The sequence below is a fragment of the Halichoerus grypus genome, chromosome 14, assembly GCF_964656455.1.
Source record: "Halichoerus grypus chromosome 14, mHalGry1.hap1.1, whole genome shotgun sequence".
Taxonomy (NCBI): domain Eukaryota; kingdom Metazoa; phylum Chordata; class Mammalia; order Carnivora; family Phocidae; genus Halichoerus; species Halichoerus grypus.
In genome coordinates, this window is record NC_135725.1 from 88,733,393 (window position 1) to 88,753,530 (window position 20,138).

At 61.7% G+C, this 20,138-nt stretch overlaps 1 protein-coding gene across 2 annotated transcripts in view; it reads right to left on the reverse strand.

Annotated features, from left to right (window-relative positions):
* FIBCD1 (fibrinogen C domain containing 1) overlaps positions 1 to 16,712 on the reverse strand; it is a 32,019-nt gene extending 15,307 nt beyond the window's left edge. The window contains exons 1-5 of one of the 2 annotated variants that reach the window (XM_078061900.1): positions 16,510 to 16,712; positions 8,006 to 8,080; positions 6,967 to 7,446; positions 2,810 to 2,969; positions 2,292 to 2,428 (exon numbers count right to left, since the gene is read on the reverse strand). In XM_078061900.1, the coding sequence (XP_077918026.1) occupies positions 2,292 to 2,428; positions 2,810 to 2,969; positions 6,967 to 7,446; positions 8,006 to 8,080; positions 16,510 to 16,581 (924 nt within the window). In that variant the 5' untranslated portion in view covers positions 16,582 to 16,712. The remainder of the gene's footprint in view (positions 1 to 2,291; positions 2,429 to 2,809; positions 2,970 to 6,966; positions 7,447 to 8,005; positions 8,081 to 16,509) is intronic. The other variant, XM_036117072.2, reaches the window with a different exon arrangement.
* Between the last annotated feature and the right edge of the window lie 3,426 nt (positions 16,713 to 20,138).

Below are 20,138 nucleotides of genomic sequence, written 5' to 3' on the forward strand. Positions count from 1 at the left end.
CAGGGGCTCCTCACCAGCAGCCCTGGGGCAGTGGGGTTCCCACCACGTCACCCCTGGCCAGGTCTGGGGGGCTCCATTCCTGGCGGCATGGCCCTGCGCTGGTTTCTCAGGCCTCCCAGCCTCCCCCCAGGACATTTCCTTTTCTGCTTAAATTGGCGATTTTCTGTTGCTTGCGGTTAAGATCTCTCAGTGAGGCAAGTGGGTATCCCCATTTTACAGCTGAGGAAACTGAGGCTCAGAGAACTTAAGTAACTTCCCCCAAGATCACACAGCAGGACTGGGAGCCACCCCCACGTCCGTCTGTGGATGTTGCAGCCCAAGCTGCCCGCTGCTCTGGCAGAGGCTTGATCGCAGGCCTGTCCACAGCATGAGCCAATGGCCTCCTCCTCTACTCTCTCCCTGCTCTGCTCCAGGACGCACAGTCAGGTTACAGCTCCTGAAGCCAGTTCTTAAGCCACCTTCCTCTCTCCAGCACCCTCAGTAACTCCCCAGTGCCCGCCCCAACCCCGCAGCCTGGGATATTGTTGCTAGTCTCACCTCTTCACACGCCACCCACCCTCGTTGACTCTTCCCTAAAGAGGCCGCGTGCTTCCTACATCCCAGGGCCTTGTTAGGTTACTCCCTCTGCCCGGAATACCTTCTCTTTCCTTCCCACTTACTGCTCTCACCAGCCTCTTAAGGCTTATCTGAAAAGCCGCCCCTTCTCCAGGAAGCTTACACAGAGCCTCCCCTACCTCTGCTTACCGTGACTTCTTCCACCCCAAATCCTCACAGACTCCAAGCTCTCTGGCAGGACTGCGGCAGGGATTTCCCCATCTCTGTGCTTCCCCAGCACACAGTAGGTGCTCAAAATTATCTGCCCATTTTTGAAATTAAATGTGAAGCCAAGAACCATTAAAGAGTCAGTTTTACGAGCCCTGATTGCCATTGTCACTGGGCATCCCAACCACGGCCAGCTTGGGGAGGTTGAGCAGCTTTCAGGGTGGCAGGCAGATGTCCAGGGACAGTGGTATAGGTTGTTCACTGCTCTAGGGCACCCAGCCCACATCTATTCTCCTTGTCAAGCCCAGTGCCCCAGTGGGCCAAAAGGAAAGGACATGCATTTTTAATTTACACGAAGTCACCCAATGGCCGGTGGCAGCCCCGTTGAAGCCCAGCCCCCAAGGCTGAGCTTCAGGAGAGGGTTGGAAGGCCACTGATTTGAGGGGGAAGGGACAGCAAGCTCACTTCCTATCCCAGCTTTAGAATGGGGGGGTTAGTAAACCACGGCCGACAGGATGACTCCTGCCTGCTGCCTGTTTTTAAATGGCTCATGAGCCAAGAACATTTTTAAATGGTTTTTAAAAAGCAAAAGAAAAATATTTTAAAATATCTTTTGAATAATATTTGAAGAACGCACGAACATTTTATGAAATTCACATTTCAGTGCCCACATGTGTTACTGAGATGCCGCCAGGCCCGGCATTTCCCTTTGGCCTGTGGCTCCGGTGCCCGCACGAAAGCTGAGGCCAGGAGCCGTCACAGAGGCTGTGGGAGGCGACACGCAGACCCCGCTCTACAAGGGGCTTCCCCGCTGGTGGATCTGGAGACTCCCCGGGGAATCAAGCCAGGGGCCTCTCCCCACCACTCCACCCCCTTCTCTCAGCTCCGGGGAGATTTCGGGGCCACCTGTGGTCACCCCACCCAGCAGCCCTCCATTGGCCGTGGGGACATTTCGTCACCCCTACTTCCTACCCAGGCAGGAAGTCACAGCAGCTCCTTGCTGGGAAGCCACGGGGGTCTCTGCTCCCTGCAGGCGCCTTCCCCCCCTTTCCCCCTTTGATCTCCTGCACACATGCCATATATTGGAGAACTTGAAAGACAGATCTACACTCGCCAGCCCTTGAGCTCACAACAGCAAGAGGTTCCTGGTGCCGCGTTCCATCCCAGAACCCATCCCCGACTTGCCCGGTGCTCCCGGGGAGCCCCTGTGTTCCCAGAGGCTCGAGGCTCGGGGAGTAGGAGGTGGCTCCACAGGCAGGAGATGGGGTCTAACATCTGCTCCCACGGGGCCCAGGGGTCAGCCCACAGCCTCCGCTTGCCCTGTGCCGATTTCTGGGGGGTGTGGAGTTCTTGGGTGAGATGAGGGGCAGGTTTGTGGGGGCCGGCGGCAGGCCTGGCCGGGGCAGAAGGCTGGGTGAGAGGCTGCCCAGAGCCCCCGGGTTCAAGTGCGCCGCCCCGTGGGTCAGCCCGGCCCGCCTGGGCATCCGCAGGGCCCAGAGGAAGCTGGCTGTGCCGCCCGGGAGACTCACCGTCCAGCCGCCGCCGTCTGTGCTCATGTCGCAGTAGACCTGGAAGCCAGCGGGGTAGTGTGTGGGGAAGACCGAGTAAATGCCATCCTCCTGCTGTCCACTCAGGAGCACGTCCAGACAGTCGCGTGGTGGAGAGCCTGGGACGGGGCATGCTGTCAGGGCTGCGCCTGGTACCTGTGTCCGCCTCACTACCACCACCCTCTGTCCCTGGCTCTCCCTGGCTTGTCAGTCTACCCTGCAGTGTCCCATGGGCTCCAGGGCACCAGCCTTGGGGGTAGAACCTGGGTGAGCGTGCACCCTCTCTGAGCCTTGCTTTCTTCATCTGGAAAATGGGCACAACAGGCCAGGAGAGGGCTCAACAGAAGGGTGCAGGTAGGGTGCTCAGAGCTGCCTGGCAGCAGGAAGTCCTCAGCAAACAGCAGCTGTGTGTCCTCATCAGAGGGGTGGGCGAGGGGCCATGGGGGTACAGAGCTGGGCACCCAGGTCGCCCAAGAAAGGCAGCCCCCGCCCCAGCTCACCGTTGGCGCAGCCGCGGGGCCGCAGTCCCCTGGCAGGTGCCCTCTGGAGGTCAGCTTTGACGCGGGGCCGGCCAACCCCCCGGTCCCTCTGCAGAGCATCTAGGACATCACTGACCGAGTTCACCAGGTGAGCCATGTGGCCTTGACTCTCGGAGAGAAGCTATGGGGCACAGGGGTAAGAGGAAGGGGTGAGTGCAAGGGGCGGGGGCCCCGGCCAGCCAGCACCTGCCAGCGCGGGCCACCCCCTTCTGCCCTGCTCGGGCCCCCCAGGAGCTGTGTCTGTGTGTTCAGAGGATGGGGGCTCGGGTGGGAGGGGAGACAGAGGCTTCAGCAGAGACCTGTGCCCTGCTGCACCCCAGGCCTCGTCCTCCTCCATCTCTGTGCCTCAGCCCAGGTGAGGGGACTGAAGAAAGCTCTGCGTGCAGGGGGAGGAGGCACCGGGCACCAGGCAAAGCTGGGTTCAAATCCCAACTCACCCATTCACCAGGTACACGTCGGGGGGTGAGTGACGTAACCAAGCCTCGAAGCCGGGCTGCCGGGGCCTCCCTGCTGCAACGGCCATGGGGACTGGGGACAACATGTGGGTGGGACTCAGCACAGGGTGGGGCCCCAGCAGGGCACAAAGGACTTGGCCTTCCTTGTTACGAAAATTCCTAAGGCACCTTGCAGATTACAAAACACCCTCCCCCAAAGTCTCTCCTGATGCCCAACAAGGCCGCGGAGGCAGGGGTGACGGTTCTGGGTGCAAACAGGGGGCCCTGGGATACTCCTCCCACCCCACCCGGTCCCCAACTCCACATCCACGAGTCACGGCTCCGATGTCCGCCGTCTCACCTCACCCCCACAGCATGGCCAGGGGGGAGGGCTTGGCTTGCTTGTCTCCTCGGTACAGATGGGGAAACCGAAGCCCAGAAGGAGAGGTCCCTGATGGAGACCGACCTCGGGCTCTTTCCCAGGGTTGACTGGCAGGAAAGGAACCTAGGGCTGTGTCATTGTGCAGGGTAGGGGCAGGACAAGTGGGGGGCGGTGGTCTGGCCCCAGGCTCTGGTGTCAGTTCTGGGTTTTGACTCAACCCCTCCTCCATTCACTGGGCAAGGGACCCTGGAAGAATAACCGAACCCCCTTTGTGGACCAGAGTGATGGCACCTGTCTTTCTGGGGTGGGTGTTGGGGGTGGTTCACCAGAGCAGGTGTTTGGGGCCTGAAGGCTCAGCCCACGTTCCCTGTGTCATTCCCACCACTCGGCCACCCTTCCCGAGATCCGGGTCTGGAGGTTTGTAGCTGGGTCAGCGCCGGGCTGACCACCTCCCCCCCCGCCCCCCCCCCAGGGACCTCTGGGCCGTGCTTGCTGCCTGAAGGGTCTGGGGGCTGTCACCTCCCCCACCCTGGGCTCTGGGAGGCTGCAGGACCACGAGGAGGGGAGGCGGGTCACGGGCGGACGACAGCCAGCCAGCCAGCCCATGCACATGAGCCCTGCTGGGTCTTTACACACTGAACCTGTCACTTGCCAGATAATAGCTCGCTCGAGGAAGGAAAATAGAAATATACAGAGCCAGCAGTTTACAAAGTATGATTCTCGGCTTGTCCAGAAGCAAGGGCCCCTCAAAAGCTTTTAGTTTCCCCGTCAGCTTCTCCTCTGCAGGGAGGGCTGAGGCCCGGGGGGAAGGGCGCCGAGGTGGGCAGGAGGGACGCTGGGGCAAGGCGGCCGACCCCTCCCTGGGCTTTCACAGCAGTGTCCTATAGACAGGCCCTGTCGGGGGAGCCCTGTGGACCACATGGACGCAGGCAGCCCCCGGAGCGGGGGAAGGGGGCACCTGCAGGGTGTGGGCAGCAGAGATCACCAGGCTTGTTGGCTAAGTCTCCAGGGTCCTGCCCATCCTTCTTCGACCACCAGACACACTCGAGGAACTCAAGCACAGCCCGCTCTTGCTGGCGGGCAGGGAAGACCTCCGTTTAAACAGCAAATGATTAAAGTTGAAAATGTACACATAAACATGCTCCGAATTAATAGGGAAAGTCAGTCCCTGCTCGCTGAGCTGAACACATGCATTAAAAAGGACCTGGCAGCTTTTAGAAGCAGCAAAGTCAAAGTTGCTCCTGGCACTTCTTGGTCGTGTGACTGAGCTTCCACAGGGCACTCTGCCACTTCGAGCCTCTGTCTGCCCCTCCGGAGAATGGGGTGATGAGCTCCACCTCCTGGGGCCACTGTGCTACAAAGTGCCTACTGCCCAAGCACCCAGTGGTTCCTATCGTTACTCCCGCAAAAGAGATTTTCAGTGGTGGCTCCCCACTGGCTGCAACTTTAGTTTACAAACCATTTTATTTCCATAATAATAAAAGAAAGGCTCATCTCTCCGTGATGGACGCCAGCTGAGCCCAGCCCGGCCAGGAGCTCCCACATCCTCCTGGGTATGGACTACGCTATCCCCATTTTGCAGGTGAGGAGACTGAGCCCAGGGAGGGCAACTGACACGCCCAAGTCCTGCAACTGGCCGCTCCTTGGTGGAGGCTGGACTGGATCCCAGCACTGCTGGCCCGAACCCTGAAGGCAGAACCGCTCAGCTCTGCAGCTCCCGGGCCAGTGGGCCATAGATGTCCGTGCCCACAAGGGCCGCCCCGATGCCTTTTTACCTGCGGGGCCCCGGGGGTTTGCGATGAGGTTCAGAGAGGTGCCTTTTAGCAAGCAGCTCTGGCACTTCTGACAGGGGGTGTCTGTGGGCAGTGCTTTGGGAAACCCAGGTCTGCACTGATCACCTGGGGGTCTGGGAAGCTTGGAGCCAGGAGCCGCAATGGTCTCTGAAATCACCGAGTCTGCGGGAAATGAGTCAAACGTTCTTTTGAGAAGTAAATATATCAGGTGAGCCAAGGCACTACCGGGCCCCCCAAAAGCTATTAGTCTTGTAGGAACAGCTCTAGGCCTCTGCGTAGGTGGGTGGGTGGGAGACCCTAAGGCCTCTCCCTGCGATTCCCCACCCCTGCCCTAAGGGCCTGGCTGAACCACGTGGAGAGTAAAGTGGGGGGGCCCAGGTCACCCAGAAAATCTGGGTGATCTGCTGATGGAGAGGGCAGCTGAACACCCCACCCCCACCCCACCCCGGGAGGGGAAGCGCCTTCCCATCAGTCACCCAGACAGAATGACGAGGACTGTAATTTCTCCAGCTGCAGCCTTCAGAGGAGGGAAAAGACCCATTGCTCATGAGCTGCTGGGTGACCGAGTGCCTGGTCATCCCCGGTGTCCAGAAGGGGCTGGGACCAATGGCAGGGTGGGGCTCACCTCCTAGTCCCTAAGGACCTGAGTCATTGGGGTGATGGGGTCCAAAGCCAGAGGGTGGACAGGGCGCTGGGAGGCCAGAGGCCAGAGGCCACTGTACCCTGGACAAATCATTCTCTCTTTCTGGGCCTCAGTTTTCTCTTCTGGAAAACAGTGGAAAACCAACAAGATGACCCTAAATCCCTGATCCTATGTGGGCGGGGGGAGGGGGGTGAGGAGTTCTTGCTGGTGCTCCAGGAGTGGTCAACGTTGGAAACTCTTCCCCCAGATCTACAGGTGCTTGCCGGGACCTGCCTTGGCTTAGGGGAGGGGAGGGGAGCGGGGGAGATGGGGCAGAGGTGGTAGGGAGAGGCTGAGGGTCTGGTTGGGCTCTCTCAGCTGGTCCCTCCTTCCCTAGAAAGCTGGGAGCATCGAATGGTAGAGAATGGGGGGGAGAGAGCTGGGGAGGGGGTACAGCTCTCTCTGGCCTTGTGGCACAGCTGGGGAGAGGGCCTGCCCCTGACCCGCCACGTGACCTTGAACCTCAAATCACTACTGATGGAAGTTAGGTCTCCGATCACCTGTACTGACGCACTTGGGAAGCCCCTTGAGCCCTGGACTTGACCTGACTGTGGGATGCCACGGGGTGCTCCACAAATACCCAGGGTCCCCAGGGTCCCCAGGACAGTGGGTAGGAAATGGTGCCTCTGGCTGTGTGGCCTTGGATGGGACACTCGCTTCTCTGAGGCTCACTGGCTCCACGGGAGATGGCAATAGCAACATCCCCTGGTCCTGGGGCCCTTGGGGATTAAGGGAAGCCGTGGACATCAGGCGCCCAGCACCGGGCCGGACACGCCGGCCGCAACCCCCCCCCCACCAAGACCCCAGATGCAGACCCAGCCCCGTACCTGGATGAGGCGGCCCTGCTCGCTCTGCAGGGCGCTGAGCCCCTGGCCCAGCGCGCCGAGGCCCTTCCGCAGCCCGGCGCACTCCGCCTGCAGCTCCGAGGCCCGGGCCAGCAGCCGGGGCAGCTGGTCCACCAGGGTGTCCAACGGCTCCTGCTCGCCTGCAGGCCTCGGCTGGGCCTGGCGCTCGGCCAGCGCCCGCAGCACGGAGGCCTGGGCGCCCTCCAGGCGGGCGAAGCCGTCGGCGAGGTCGGGGCAGCGCGGGTCAATGAGAATGCTGAGGCGCGAGCTGTCGGCCCTCTCCACGGTGACCAGGGCGCTGTTGGCACCCGCCGGCCCGGTGCTGGTGCTGACGACGGGCGGGGGCGCCGTGCCTGGCACGTGGGCGTGGTTCAGGAAGAGCACGGCGCCGGTGACAGCCACGGCCAGCAGCACCGCCAGGGACAGCAGCACCGTGCACAGCACGTAGCCGTAGCCGGGCCACTGCGGGCGCACACAGACACAGAGACGGACAGACGGACGGGCGGGAGAGAGAAGGGGCGGCATCAGGGGCGGACCTGGGCTTCCAGCTCTGCCCGGGGAGGGGTGCCCAGGCAGCCTCAGGAAGGGGCCTCTGGCCTTTGTGAGGGGTGGGCAAGACTCAGAGGGCCCCCTTCTTGGGGACAGGGGCAAGGGAGTCATACAGAGAGGCAGAGGGAGAGACAGAGGCCCAGAGGGGAGACAGAAAGCCCGGGACCAAAGATAACAGCAAGTGCGAGTGAGTGAGAGATGCACGCAGCTGGAGATGGAGAGGATGAAAAGAGAAACTGAGGCAGAAAGGCGGGGAGACCGATGGAGAGAGAGGTGCCCTTCCCTCACTGCCCCTGCCCTGCTCCTTGTGGCCTGCACGGGACAGGCACACCTCCCCCATGCAGCCCTCCTGGGTGGGTCAGGGTTGCAGGTGAAGGCTCCCACAGCCTCAGGCCCCCGCGCTGCCATTTCCAGGGGGTGGGGGGGGACCTTGGGTGAGGGACCTCACCTCGCTGAGCCTCGGGGTCCTCACCTGTAAAATGGAGGCAATAATGACGCGCCCTGCCCCGCACGTGGGTGCCTGCCGTGCAGACTCAGGAAGAGAGAGCTGTAACGGTGACAGCAACCACGCTAAGAATTGTCACACTGTCACCGCGGAACGAGCGCCCGTCACTAAAGGTCCCTTTCCACCTGGAGCCCCTGCAGCCCGAGTCCCGAAGCCAGGGCAGGCCCGAGAGGCTGCCATGCATGAGTTCCCAGGGCGCAGGGTGGCCGCCGAGCCCCTCCTCTCCTCTTTCCTCCCCTCTCCGCAGAGCAAGCTAACGGGCAGAGGCCCGCCGGGCACCCTGGAGAAAGGCGCCTCCCTCCCTTGAAGGAGGCGAGGGCTGGGGCCGCCGGGCAGCCGTGCCCCCCAGAGCAAGAAAAGGCGGGGAGGTAAAAATTGGGTTCAGTGGGGGGGCTACCGGCTGGAACCTGGGGGGCAGCTTGTCGTTAAAGGAGGCGCCGTGATCGGGCTCGCTGTACCCGATCGCTCACAGCCCCGAGGGAGCCCGCAGAGCGGCCACGGAGCATGTGGCACGTGGGGGACATGAGGCCCAGGAGAGCCAAGGGCTTGCCCAGAGTCGCACAGCCGATGAGAAGCGAGCTCAGACTCGACCCTCCAGCCTCCTGCCTCCTCTCGGGGCCCTTCTCCGGCTGGCTTTCCCCCACATTTCCAACTTTTGGAACTGGAGATGCATCTTGAAGGGAGTCAGTATAGAATGCACTTGGAGCCGTGCCTGGTGCATTGTGCGTGTGCAGTAAATATTAGCAGTTTTTACTACCCCGTGATGGATGTGCACGGAGCATCGGGAAGTGTTTGGTTCTTTGTTTTCCACCCGAAGTGTTACTCCTGGATGTCACCGATGCGGGGACGCACCTTTTCATTTTTCCACATTTAACATCTCCGATGGTGGGGGCTCCTGCAGCAGTAATTGACCCTTTCTTTCTCAGTGATACATAAAATAGCGAATCCTCTTACACAAGGCGTCTTACTACGGGCAAGTACAAAATAGCCAACAGCTTGTTTTGCTTAAATTCAAATTCTACAAGTAAGTCCCAAATCTCCTACTTGGGACCAGAGGAAGATAGGGTCGGGGCTGAGGTGCAGGTGGACAAGAAGGCCGCCCCCCCCCCCCCAGGAAGGGTGCCGTGTTGTTGGCGAGATGAGGGAGAGAATTCCTTAGCCCGCCCCTGCAGTGATGATGCCCCCAGGACTCAGCGCTCTGCCCCTCCTTCTCTCTGGGAAGATACCTTCCCCAGGCGGCCCATCCATCCCAGGCTCCACACGTCTAGACAGCTTACTCCTGCCAGACCTGGACACATTAGCTCCCTCACAGCAGCTCTGCATAGGCTGCTCCCTTAGCCTGAGGCATCTGCTGCCCCTGCTCCGCTTCCTAATTCCCTCTCTTCCTTCGGGGCCGGCTAGGTGTCACCTCCTCCAGGAAGCCTTCCTAGACTGTTTCCCCAGCCCTCCCCACCCCAACCTAGTTTTGGAAAGGCTCCTCCTCCATGTTCCCACGGCCCTTGCTCCCCTCCCCCATGGTGGCACTCATCAAGACAGACAGTCATCACCTTTGACTTCATTCACGTACTCGCTCAAACATCCATTCAACATTCACTGGGTGTTCCCATGAGCCAGGCTCTAAACCAGTCCCTGAGGATGGGGGTGGCAGTTGTCCTAGCCCTGCCCTGGGGGAGCTCATGTCCCATGGACTGTGATTCTTAGCCTATGTGGGGCATGGATCGGTTTGGGAATCTCTGAATGCTGTGCACCCAAGGAAGGCTAGGCTGGCAAGCCCCGGGCCCAGGCGAATTACCCTGGACCACGGGAGCCCCCGAGGGCAGGGCCTGCTCGCCTGGCATGGAGCAGCTGCTTGTGGGATGGATGGGAGGAAGAGCGGATGGACCAGGTCATTTCCCGGTGACCGTGTTCGCATGGGAAGGAGGTCAAGGCCCCGCCACCCTACTGTGCGTGGCAGGGCAGAGGCTCATGACCTCCACGCTGAGCCCTGGACCCCGAGGCAAGGCCACCTCTAACCCCGTGCCACCCCTGATGGCCTCGTACAGAATGAAGGCCACCTCCAGGCTGCCCCAAGCCCCCAGTCACCTGCAGATCAGAAGCTTCCAGATTATCGCTGCCATTCCTTGAATATGTGCCCTGTTCCCGCCCCTGAAACCTCCGAATGACCCCCTGCTCTGGTTGGATTCACTTGGCGGGTGGGAAAACTGAAGCTCGGAGAGCAGAAGAACCCTTCCCAAGGTCACACGGGAGGTACATGGGAGGACCAGCATTTGATCCCAGGGCCGGTGGCCGGAATCACACCCTCTGTCAAGGCTGCTTGCTTCCCACAAACTTCTTCCCTCTGTCTGGTGTGTGACTGGGGTTTGCGAGACAAAGCTCTGTGTCAGCAAGTAAGTCCCTGTCAGGCCCCTCCCCGAGCCCATCGGGAGACACCTTGCCCCAAGCAGCTCTGAGCGCCGTCCTCCAACCGAAGAACATTAAGGTCCCCCAACTGGCTAGGCAGAGCGGCCAGCCATGTCTCCCTGTGTCTCCAGGACCCTCGCCCTCTTGTGCACCTGCTGCCACCCAAGCCCCTGATCCCTGGAGGGAAGGCAGAGGGTGCTGGGGAGGGAGAGGCTTGAGAAAGCCGCAGGGGATCCCCAGAGGGGCAGGGGGATGACGGAGTTGGAGCTGAAACAGGCCACTCAGCAGAGGAGAATTAGTCTTCTGAGATCACCTTAAACATGAAGTACTGTTCGCTTTTATAGGCTGCTGTTTACGTGTCTCGCAGAGGAATCTGCCGAGATAATAAGGGGGGGCTCTGGGCAGTGGGCAGCCGATGGAGCATGCCGCAGGGCTGGGGCTTGTTAATGAGCCTTCGGCCCTGAGCACCCGGGGGTCCGCAGGAAGCCGCGAAGGCACACGGGGCAAGGGGTGGGGACACTGGGAAGCTATCCCGGGCAGTGGCATGAGAGGAGCCAGGAGCCCCGGGTTTGAGGTCCAGTCTGCCCCTAACTGTGTGTGTGAGCCCCCAGCTGGAGGGATGCGGCTTCATCCCCTGTGTGACCTGCCCCCCCAGTGCTGTCCCAGCCAAGGGGAAGAGGAGATGGGCTCGTGCCAGGGGATGCAGGAGACTGGAAGCTGCAAAGGTGCCTCAGTGCCCTTAGTGGAGGGGTGGTATCTTTCCCGGCTGCCTCCCCTGTGTCCCCAGCCTCAGAGGTGGTCATGGGGTCCGGCGGGGACAGGAGCACTCAGGAGGGAGGGACGCACCGCATCGATGGCCTGCTAGCCAAACACACCCGGCCCGCCGCATCTCCTTCCTTGTCTGCTGGCGAGCCAGGGGGCGGTAGCCTCGGGGTGGACCGAGACTCTACTCCTTGTATCAAGGTCAGAAGAAAGTGTCCCTCTAGGGGGAGGCCAGGCAAGGTCAGATCCAAATGCAAGCCGCTCCGAGCCCCCCATCTCCTAGGAGCACCCCAGCTGGAGGCAGGGTGGCCGTTCATCATGACGGAACCGGGTAGTGGAGCTGTGGATTGGGAAAACTGGGGCTGGGTGGTGTGTGGGCGGGGGTGCCCGGCAGGGAGGGCCTCTCAGGCACAGGGCTGCGGGGGGGCGGCACAGAGCCCCTGGGGACATCCTTCCTCCTCACCTCCTCCCCCCAGGAGCCCACATCTTCCCCCACCGCTGGCAAACGGCTCCTACCTGGCTAACTCGGAGGCCCTGGCTCTGGCAGGACTGGGGGTGGGGATCCCAGAGATCCCCTAAAGTGAGGGGCTCAAAATCCTGGCATCCCCAAGACTTGGGAAGAGGGCCTACTAGCTTGTTCTATGGGCTCTGAGGAAGAACCCCCTGTCCTGCTAGCGCCTCTTTAAGGCACCCCACGCTGAGGGGCATCTGAAGCCTCCGGCCACCTGGAAGTTCCTGGGGGAGTGGCTAACAGGGACAAAGAGACAGGACCTGGAGAGCTGCCCAAGTCCACCCCTCCTGGGAGCTCCAAGCTCCCCAAGCCCTGCCACTCCTCTGGAAGCAAGCAGCTCTGGGTCCATTTTCGGGGGGGTCTCCACATGTGTCCTGTGAGGGTCTTGTTCCCCAGCCCCACAGCTCCTGGCCTCCTGGATGGCCCACTCAGCCCGCCAACACCAAAAACCAGGTTCCGTCCACCCCTAACCCGAGCCCCCCGAGAGTCCCACCTGGGGACGGCACCAACTGCATCACTACCCCCCCAAAGCTGGTGCCTCACGGAGTTCCCCACCTTTCCCTCCGCCGACACCCAGCCAGCCACCTGGCTCTGTCCCTGTGCGCCCAGCCCTGCCCTGGTCCAAGCCCCCTCACCTGCCTCTAAATCACTGTGACCATCTCCCCCTGGCCTCCTGGCCACCTCCCAACCCCACCAACTCGTTCCCCATGCAACAGCAAAGGACCCCTCCCGAAGGTCCCGCTGAGACCCCTCTAGAGCTACGGAGGCCTCCTGCCTCCAGAGCAGGTCCCACTGGGCCCCTCAGCTCAGGGCACCTGCAGGCTCCGCCCTGAACCCTGCCCTGCTCTTTCCACCTGCCCGGCTCCTTTCCTGTCCCCCAACACACCTTGGTCTCCCTGAAGGACAGATCAGGCAAATGCTGTCCAGCTTAAACATTGCCTCCTCCGGGAAGCCGTCTCCTCTGCGCTCCCACCCTGCCTTCCATCATAGCCACCGGCTGGACTGGATGGTGAGCTCCGTGGGGCAGGGCGGGCCCGGAGGAAGGCACAGAAAAGTGACAGAAGGGAGTCCTTGGCTTGTCGTCCTTGTGGGCCCCCGCTTCCCTCCTTCTCTCCCAGCCCCCACCTATCCCAGTGACCTCCAACCAAACCCTAGGGAACAAGAGGACAGACGCTTTTCTTTACAGCGCCTTGTAATAATAGCTGACTTGTGGGTTTCTTTGTCCCCCTCATGAGACTCGAAGCTTCCTGAGGTACGGGTTCCCAGCTATACATCCCAGCGGAGGTAGGGACTCTAAAAACAGTCACTGAGCGAATGCAATGCAGCGGGGTTTAGGTTAGACATCAGGAAGAACTTCCCAACGAGGATTTGGTTTTCCTTCTGCGACATTTTTAGAAGTTTTGAAAGGACCAAGAGACGCCGTCTGGGATTGCCAAGGCTGACCTCCCTGTGGGGTGACGTGACTCGAGGACTGCTCAGAAGCGAGCCCCCGCCCAGGAGGAGCCGGTTACAGGGTGACTTCCTGGCCCACACTCCAGGAGAGAAGAATCGTGTCTATTTCTAGATCCTTTCATCTGAGCGACTCCAAACTCTGGCAAATATCCCACCACCATCTCCTGCCCCAAGGGTGTGAGGGCCCCTTCGTTCTGCAGGGGGAGAAGGGACGCTCTAATGAAGGCAGGAACTCGTCCAAGGTCAGCCAGCAGATGGGGAGCTGAGGCGGGACAGGGCCGAGGGCAGAGCGGCCTCAGGCCGTCCCCAGAAACACGCCGTGGCAGCGGGGGGCCGTGAGCGCCCCGGGGACCACGCAGCCTGCACGCCAGGGCTCTCCCCCTGGGAATTACATCATGCAGCTGAGCAGACTGACCGAGGGAAGGACAGCCAACCGCTCCTGCCTTCATCTGCCTGCTGACGAAGACCGGGGTTCAGGTCCCGGCTCTGGCTCCCTTACCCTCAGTTTCCTCATCTATCAAATGGGTTGGTCGTCCCTGCTGCCAATCTGCCAGTGTGGTTGTGGCTAAGAAGCGAGAGGTGTGGAGAGATGAGCCCGGCTACTGCTCTGAGTGTAGCAAGGGCTTCTATTCTCCCGGAGGAGGTGCCCCACTAAAGAACCTCAGCCAGGCCCTTCTGGCGGGAGCTGGGTGGTCAGCTCATCCTCCCTGGCGGGCAGAGGGAAGATCAGGACACAGCCTGCAAAAGGGAACAGACTACGGTGAGAACCACCATCCTCACAGGTGGACAGTGCTTTGCAGTTTGCAAAACACACCAGGATTGCACCTGACCCTCCGAGGAGCCCGACACCAAACCAGGTTCTGGAAGTGAGGAGGAAGCAGGAAAAGCTGTTCTCATTTTGCAGGTGGTAAAGCCCAGACCCAGAGAGGGGGAGTAACTTCCCCAGAGTCACACAGCATGTCAATGGCTGAGACAAAACTAGGAACATGGGGGGAGAGAAGGCCAGATCTGAGGGAGGAAGTCGAGAGGGACCCAGGACAGCGAGGCTCTCTCTTTCGACAGTGAGCTCAGGAAAGGCCCTGCCTCTTCTCTGAAGCTTCCAACGAGCCTGGGGCTGGCGCAGGGCACAGCCTATCTGCATGCAAGGCACCAAAGGAGTGGGAAGGGGAGGTGGTGTTTGCTATTGGCCCCAGGCCCCTGGGGCCACAAGCCCTCAGCTGCCTCTGATGCCAAGGGGGCAGACAGCCGGGCTCTGGCTGGTGGCAGCTGGACTATGCGACCCAGGCAGCCGCAGAGGGAGGCCCCGAAGCCACGGCTCAAACAGATCCCCCAGGAGCCACCTCCCCCTGAGACACAGCGGCACTTGCTGGCTCCTCGCCTCCAGCGCCTGGCTGAGGCTTCATGCAGTTCAATTCAGCAAATGTCCCTAAGCTCCCACCCTGACTGCATGGAAGGGCAGGAGCCTGGGCCCAGGGGAAGAACTAGAGATGGGGGCCCAGAAGGAGCATGTGTCCAAAGGGAGCTCCGGATAGAGGAGAGCCCTGGGGCAGGGGGACAAGGCAGTGAGAAAAAGGCAGCTGAGGAGAACAAGCTAAATGCTACCGGGACTTTGAGGCACAGCCCCAGAACATCAGGGAAGGCTTCCTGGAGGAGGTGGCATTTGAAGTACATGTAGGATTTCGCTGAGCAAAAGCAAAAGGGTGTGTGTGTGTGTGTGTGTGTGTGTGTGTGTGTGTGTGTGTTGGAGATCTCGGTGGGGCCAACAAGATGACACTGCAAAGGTCTGGAAACGGGCAGCCTAGTGTGGGACTGGGGTTTAGCAAATGACAAGCAGTCAGTCCCGGTAAGGGGGCTAGTGGGAAAGGAGAATGGGTCAGGCTGGGGATGGCCTTGAACAAATCTAGGAGGTAAGACTGCTCTTGCTAAGAGGGTAAAAAGTCAGATCTTAGCAGGAGAGGATTTTTTTTTTTTTTATCTGGGATTGGCTTGGGTGTCGACCTGACGGAAACAAAGGAACAGACCACCTGGGAGGCATCGGGAGCCGCTGGGCTCAGACCTGGGTTCGAATCCTTGCTCTCCTGCTAACACGCTGTGTGACCTGAGCGCATGGCTCAACCTCTCTGAGCCACGTTAGCCTGTGACATGGGCATGTGCCTCCCTGCCTAGCCCCCAGGCTGCTGCAGGAAGTGAGGTTGTGCAGATGGTTGGGAAGGAGCTTTGCAAACTGTGGAGGGCTGGGCCCCCACACCACGGCACTGTCCCTCCAGACAGAAGGAGCAGGTTGAAGCCCTGGAGAGTGAGGGGCCGTCAAGGCTCGTCCCTGCCGCCCCCCTCCTGCCACTGCAAACACAAACGGCTCTTTCCCCAATGACATCTGTCTGGGAGAAATTTGAAATTTAAAACGGGCAGCCCCATTATTTCCTCTCCTTGGCGAGCGGGCTTCCTCATCTTGCCTGCCTGCCCCAGTCCCTTGGCAGCCGGGCCTGGGGCAGCCCCAGGGCTGTCCCTCCAGTCAGCTTCGCATCTCCAGCCCCCTCTCTGGCCAGCCCTGGAGCTCTGCCCTCACCACCCCTCCTCCCAGGGCACAGCCCTGGGCACCCTCCAAGCCTGCCCCCTCCACTGCCCCAGAAGAGGCAGCAGGAAGGGTGCAATGAACAGGCCCTGGCACCACGGACCCGGGTTCAAATCTCAGCAGAGCCTCATGGCCTCCGGCAGGAGCAACCCTCTCTGAGACCTGCTTTTCTTGTCTTAAAGCTGGAGAACCATGATACCCAAGCTTCTCACTTGAGACAAACATTTATTGATCCTTTAGTGTAGAGCAGGGGCCCCGTTTAAAGTGTGAGGATTTAGAGGAGATCCAGGGGGATCCGCACCCTGGTCCAGAAGCTCAGGTTACCATGCCAGGAGCCTGGCACAGGGTGGTGCCCAGGGTGGATAATTAGCAAGTGATTAAGATGCCCATTGTAGAGGTGAGGAGACAGACACTCAGCGAGGGGTGTGATTAGTGTGGCCGCACAGTTTACTGAAGGGCTGGTCACCCTGTGAACTAGAGGTCCCCTACTCCCTCGGCTCACGCGGGCACCGGGAGGCTGTTGGAGGCGCAAGAGGGCCATCTGCCACAGCGCTATGCAGGGGTGCTGCCCTCATCCGCACCCCGAACCCCAAGTTCAAGCCTCTTCTGGAGGAGGAGGAGAGGAGGGCGTCGCCTCGCCCCAGGCCTCCCGAGCCTCGCGGGGTGCACCCCAAACTCCAGCCTCGAGCTGGGCGCCCACCCCGCCGGCCGCAGCGGCCACCACCTCGCCAACCGCGCGGGCCCCACGTCCCCACGCCCCGGGCCCGCGCGTACCTGCGGCTTGTCACGCGGCCGGTCCTCAAGTTGGGAAGCACCGCCCATGGTCTGCCACCGGTCGTTGACCATCTTCCGGCAGGACTGGCGGGGGCGCCCGGCGAGGCGCGCGGCTGCGGAGCGCAAAGACGCCGGGGTGGGCGCGGGCTCGGGGCGCGTTCTGCCCGCCAGATCCCCGCGTCGGTACCCCGCGCCGGGTGGCCCGGGCCAGCGGGCGTGCGTGTCCGGGGCTGCGCGGGTGAGGACGGGCTGCGCGGGTGTGCGCGGGTGAGGGCGGGAGCGGGAGCGCGAGAGCAGCCAGCCCGCCAGCCCGCCCGCCGCTCGCGCTGCGCGCCGTCCCCGCTCCCCGCTCCCGCGCCTCCCCCTGCGCGCTCCTCTCCCTCCTCCCTCCTTGCTTCTCAATCTCCGTGTCTTTTTTGTCTCGGACTCTCTTTGCCTTTTATTGCTCCCCCCCGGCCTCCCTCCCTCCCTCTCTCTCTTTCTCTCGCACACATACACACATACACACACGCACATACACACACCGCGGCCAACCATAGTTCATCTCCACCTCCGAAAAGGCCCAGATAAAGGGGCAGAACCCGCCCCAGGCCCCCGGGGCCAGCCGGGGAGGGGGGGGGGCGGCAAACCGCCGCGGGCAGCCCGTCCCCTGCCGGCTCCCGGGGGGGCCAGGGAAACCCGGACGGCGCCTCCTCACAAACTTCCTCCCCGGCCGGACCCGTGCCAACTCACCGTGCGCGGGGGGCGCGGCGCCGGGCGGGCCCAGGGGGCGCCCCTGCCGGGCCGTCGGGCGTCTACCGGGAGCGGCCCCGAGCTCTTCCCGCTCCCTCGACCGGGGCGGGGCAGGGGGTGGGGGCCGGCCGGCGTGCGCCCCCTGTGGGTCTCCGAGGTCGCGGTCCGGGCCCCGTGGCAAGTGCGTCCAGTCCTGGAGTCACGAGCCGCTGGGACCTTCCCCTCCGGATCCCGACCAGCGAGGCCGGCCCTGGGGGTGCCCGGGCCAGAGTCCGCGACCCTGGATCCTGGCGCTCGCGGGCCAACAGCAGGCCCGACGCCTCCCTGCGCAGGCGGCCCGGGGGCCGAAGGGGGTCCCCGCCGCCGCGACAGCCGCCGGCGCCGCGGTCCCGAGTACGAGCCACTCCGCGCTCTGCCCGCGCTCGCGGCCGACCGCCCGCGTTCCCCAGGCGCGCCCCGCACCGTCTCAGCCCCCGCCCCCTCCTCTGCCCGGGAGAGGAGGGATCTGTGCCGGGAGGGGGCTTCTTAGTCGCCCTCTCCCACCAGCAGCACTTTTAAAAGCATTTAATCCGCCCGGCGCAGCCTCCGGAGGTAATTGACAAAGTCCTTAATCTGCGCAGTTAACGAGCTGCTATTGTGGCTTCTGACCGGGAGGCGCCCACACGGCCCGACGCCGCGTTCTCGGCGGGCCGCCCCCTCTCCGGGCCGCTGCAGGAGCCGGGACGACTGTCCCTCCCCCGCCCCTTTCTTCGATCCCTTCTGCTCCCCCCAGCTTCAGAATAGACACCCCCATTTCCCGCCCCCCGCTTCTCCCCAAAGCTGTCTTCCGGCTCCCGGGGAGCCTTGGCCCGCCACGCTGTTCCCTGGCACCGTCTTCGTCTCTTCCCCACCGGCTGCCAGTCTGTCGCCCCATCTTCGTCCCTCTTCCCGCCCCTCTCCAAGCCCCACACAGGCGATGCAGGCTGCCCAGCCTGCGAGGTCGCCGCGCCCTGAGCCAGGAAAGCCGGGGGACCCCATGCCCTATGCCATCGAAGCAACTGTCACTCACCCGCCGGCAGCTGGGTTCACAACACGCCAGCTGGTTGTCCCCAGTCTCCTCTTCCTTTCAGGGCTGCCGGCTGGCCCACCTGCAGCCCCACCACTCTGCGCCCCACAGGGAGGTTGCCTAGGTTGCTGGAGGGGATCCCACAGCACTGGCTGGGAGGCAGGGGACCTGCACAGAGTCCAGGCTTTTTCCCGATGGCACCCTTCCCCCCCGGGGCCCCTTTCCTGTGGGTTCAAGGGATTGTCAGGTGACCTGGGGAGGCGGCATCTGGCTTGGGTGGAGGGGTGTGGTGGAAAGCACAGAGCCCTGGCTGTGGGGCCTGGGGCAAGCTACTGCTCCTCTCTGAGCCTCAGTTTCCCCATGTGTACCAACAGGTTAACAGCATCCTGTTTGGAAGAGCTCTTGTGAAGTTCTAAGAGGGTGCATTGAAGCACCTGAGCAGATTTCAAACTTTCCTGCTATGACCTTGGGCAGATTTCCTGTCCCCTCTAGCCTCAGTGTCCTCACTGAAGAAATCAGGACCTCCCCCCTTCTTGACGGGGAATTGTGAAGTTTACGGGCATGTGGCTGATACTGCAAGTCTGTGATTCCGATTTGGGGAGAGGATGTAAACCCCAGATGTGTCTCTGTACAGACAAAAGATCAGCCTGGGGTGGAACCCTGAACTGAGAACCTGAGGCAGGGTGGTGCTAAGGGTGATGAATAGAGGTTCAGGGCACATGCTCTGAGTGGGCAGGGAGAGCATCCTGAAGAAGCAGGGGTGTGAGCCAGGCTTTGAAGGCAGGATGTCTGTTTGCTGGGGAAGAAGACATTGCAGCAAAGGCAGGGAGGGCATGGAGAGTGACGGTGGGCTGTGCGGGCAGGTGCAAGCAGGAGGATGCTGGCTGGAGGATCTGCTCCCAGGCCTGCGTTAAGGATGGTTTGACAGGTGAGCGGGGGCCACCTAGCGGCTCCTCCCGGCACTGCTCGCTGCAGGTTGTCTCACCAGCTCAGGGACAGACCCCTCACTTTCCTGCCCTTGAGGGGGTGCAGTGAGTACCTGTGTCAAGGGCGATCTTCACCTGTCACCCCCTCGGCACCCCAAGAGAAGAACCAGCCCTGGTGCGGCTCTGGCATGAGCCTGCAGGCATTTGCTCAGTGCTTTACACACCGTATTCACTTGACACTCTTGGGGCATAGTCTCAGGGAGAGGGGAGGGCTAGTGTCCGCAGAGCCCCAGAGAGGAGCCCAGGTGTGTTCAGCTGGCCAGGGCGGGATCAAGGCTATCTGGGTACCAGCCCGGACCTCGGGGCCACCAGAACTCAGGACCCCAGGTTGCATGGCATAGACCCGAGGCTGACCCAGTGCCCCCACACACTCCCTGTGCATCCACTCACCCTCCTCCCTCTGGCTCGCCGATTCCACATGTTCCTACTTTTCCTGCCCATGGGCGCCTAGACATGTTATTGGCCCCACCAACAGAAAACTCCTGTCTGGGATTTTTAGTTCAAATTCCAGAAAGACTGTGATCCGTCCTGCTCATCCTTTGGAGCCAGGACGTCAATTGTAGATCATCAGCAGGCCAATAACAGCTGTCCTTGGTCAGGTGCCCACCATAGTCTGATGGAGGGCATGGCCATGGGGGTCCTGATACAGGGCACCTCCCTTAGCAGGGAGTGGGTACAGGGCAGTGAGTCATGCCGGCACTGGAGGGATGGAAAGGAAGAGAACCAATGAAGGAGATAAGAAAATGGCCAGGGACATCAGGTGACAACATTCAGGGTGCTGGTCCTTCGACTGGCTGCGATCTGTTGAGCATCACCCCTACCCTCAGCTCTGTGCTAAGCACACTGCACTCCTAAGTGGGAGCTAC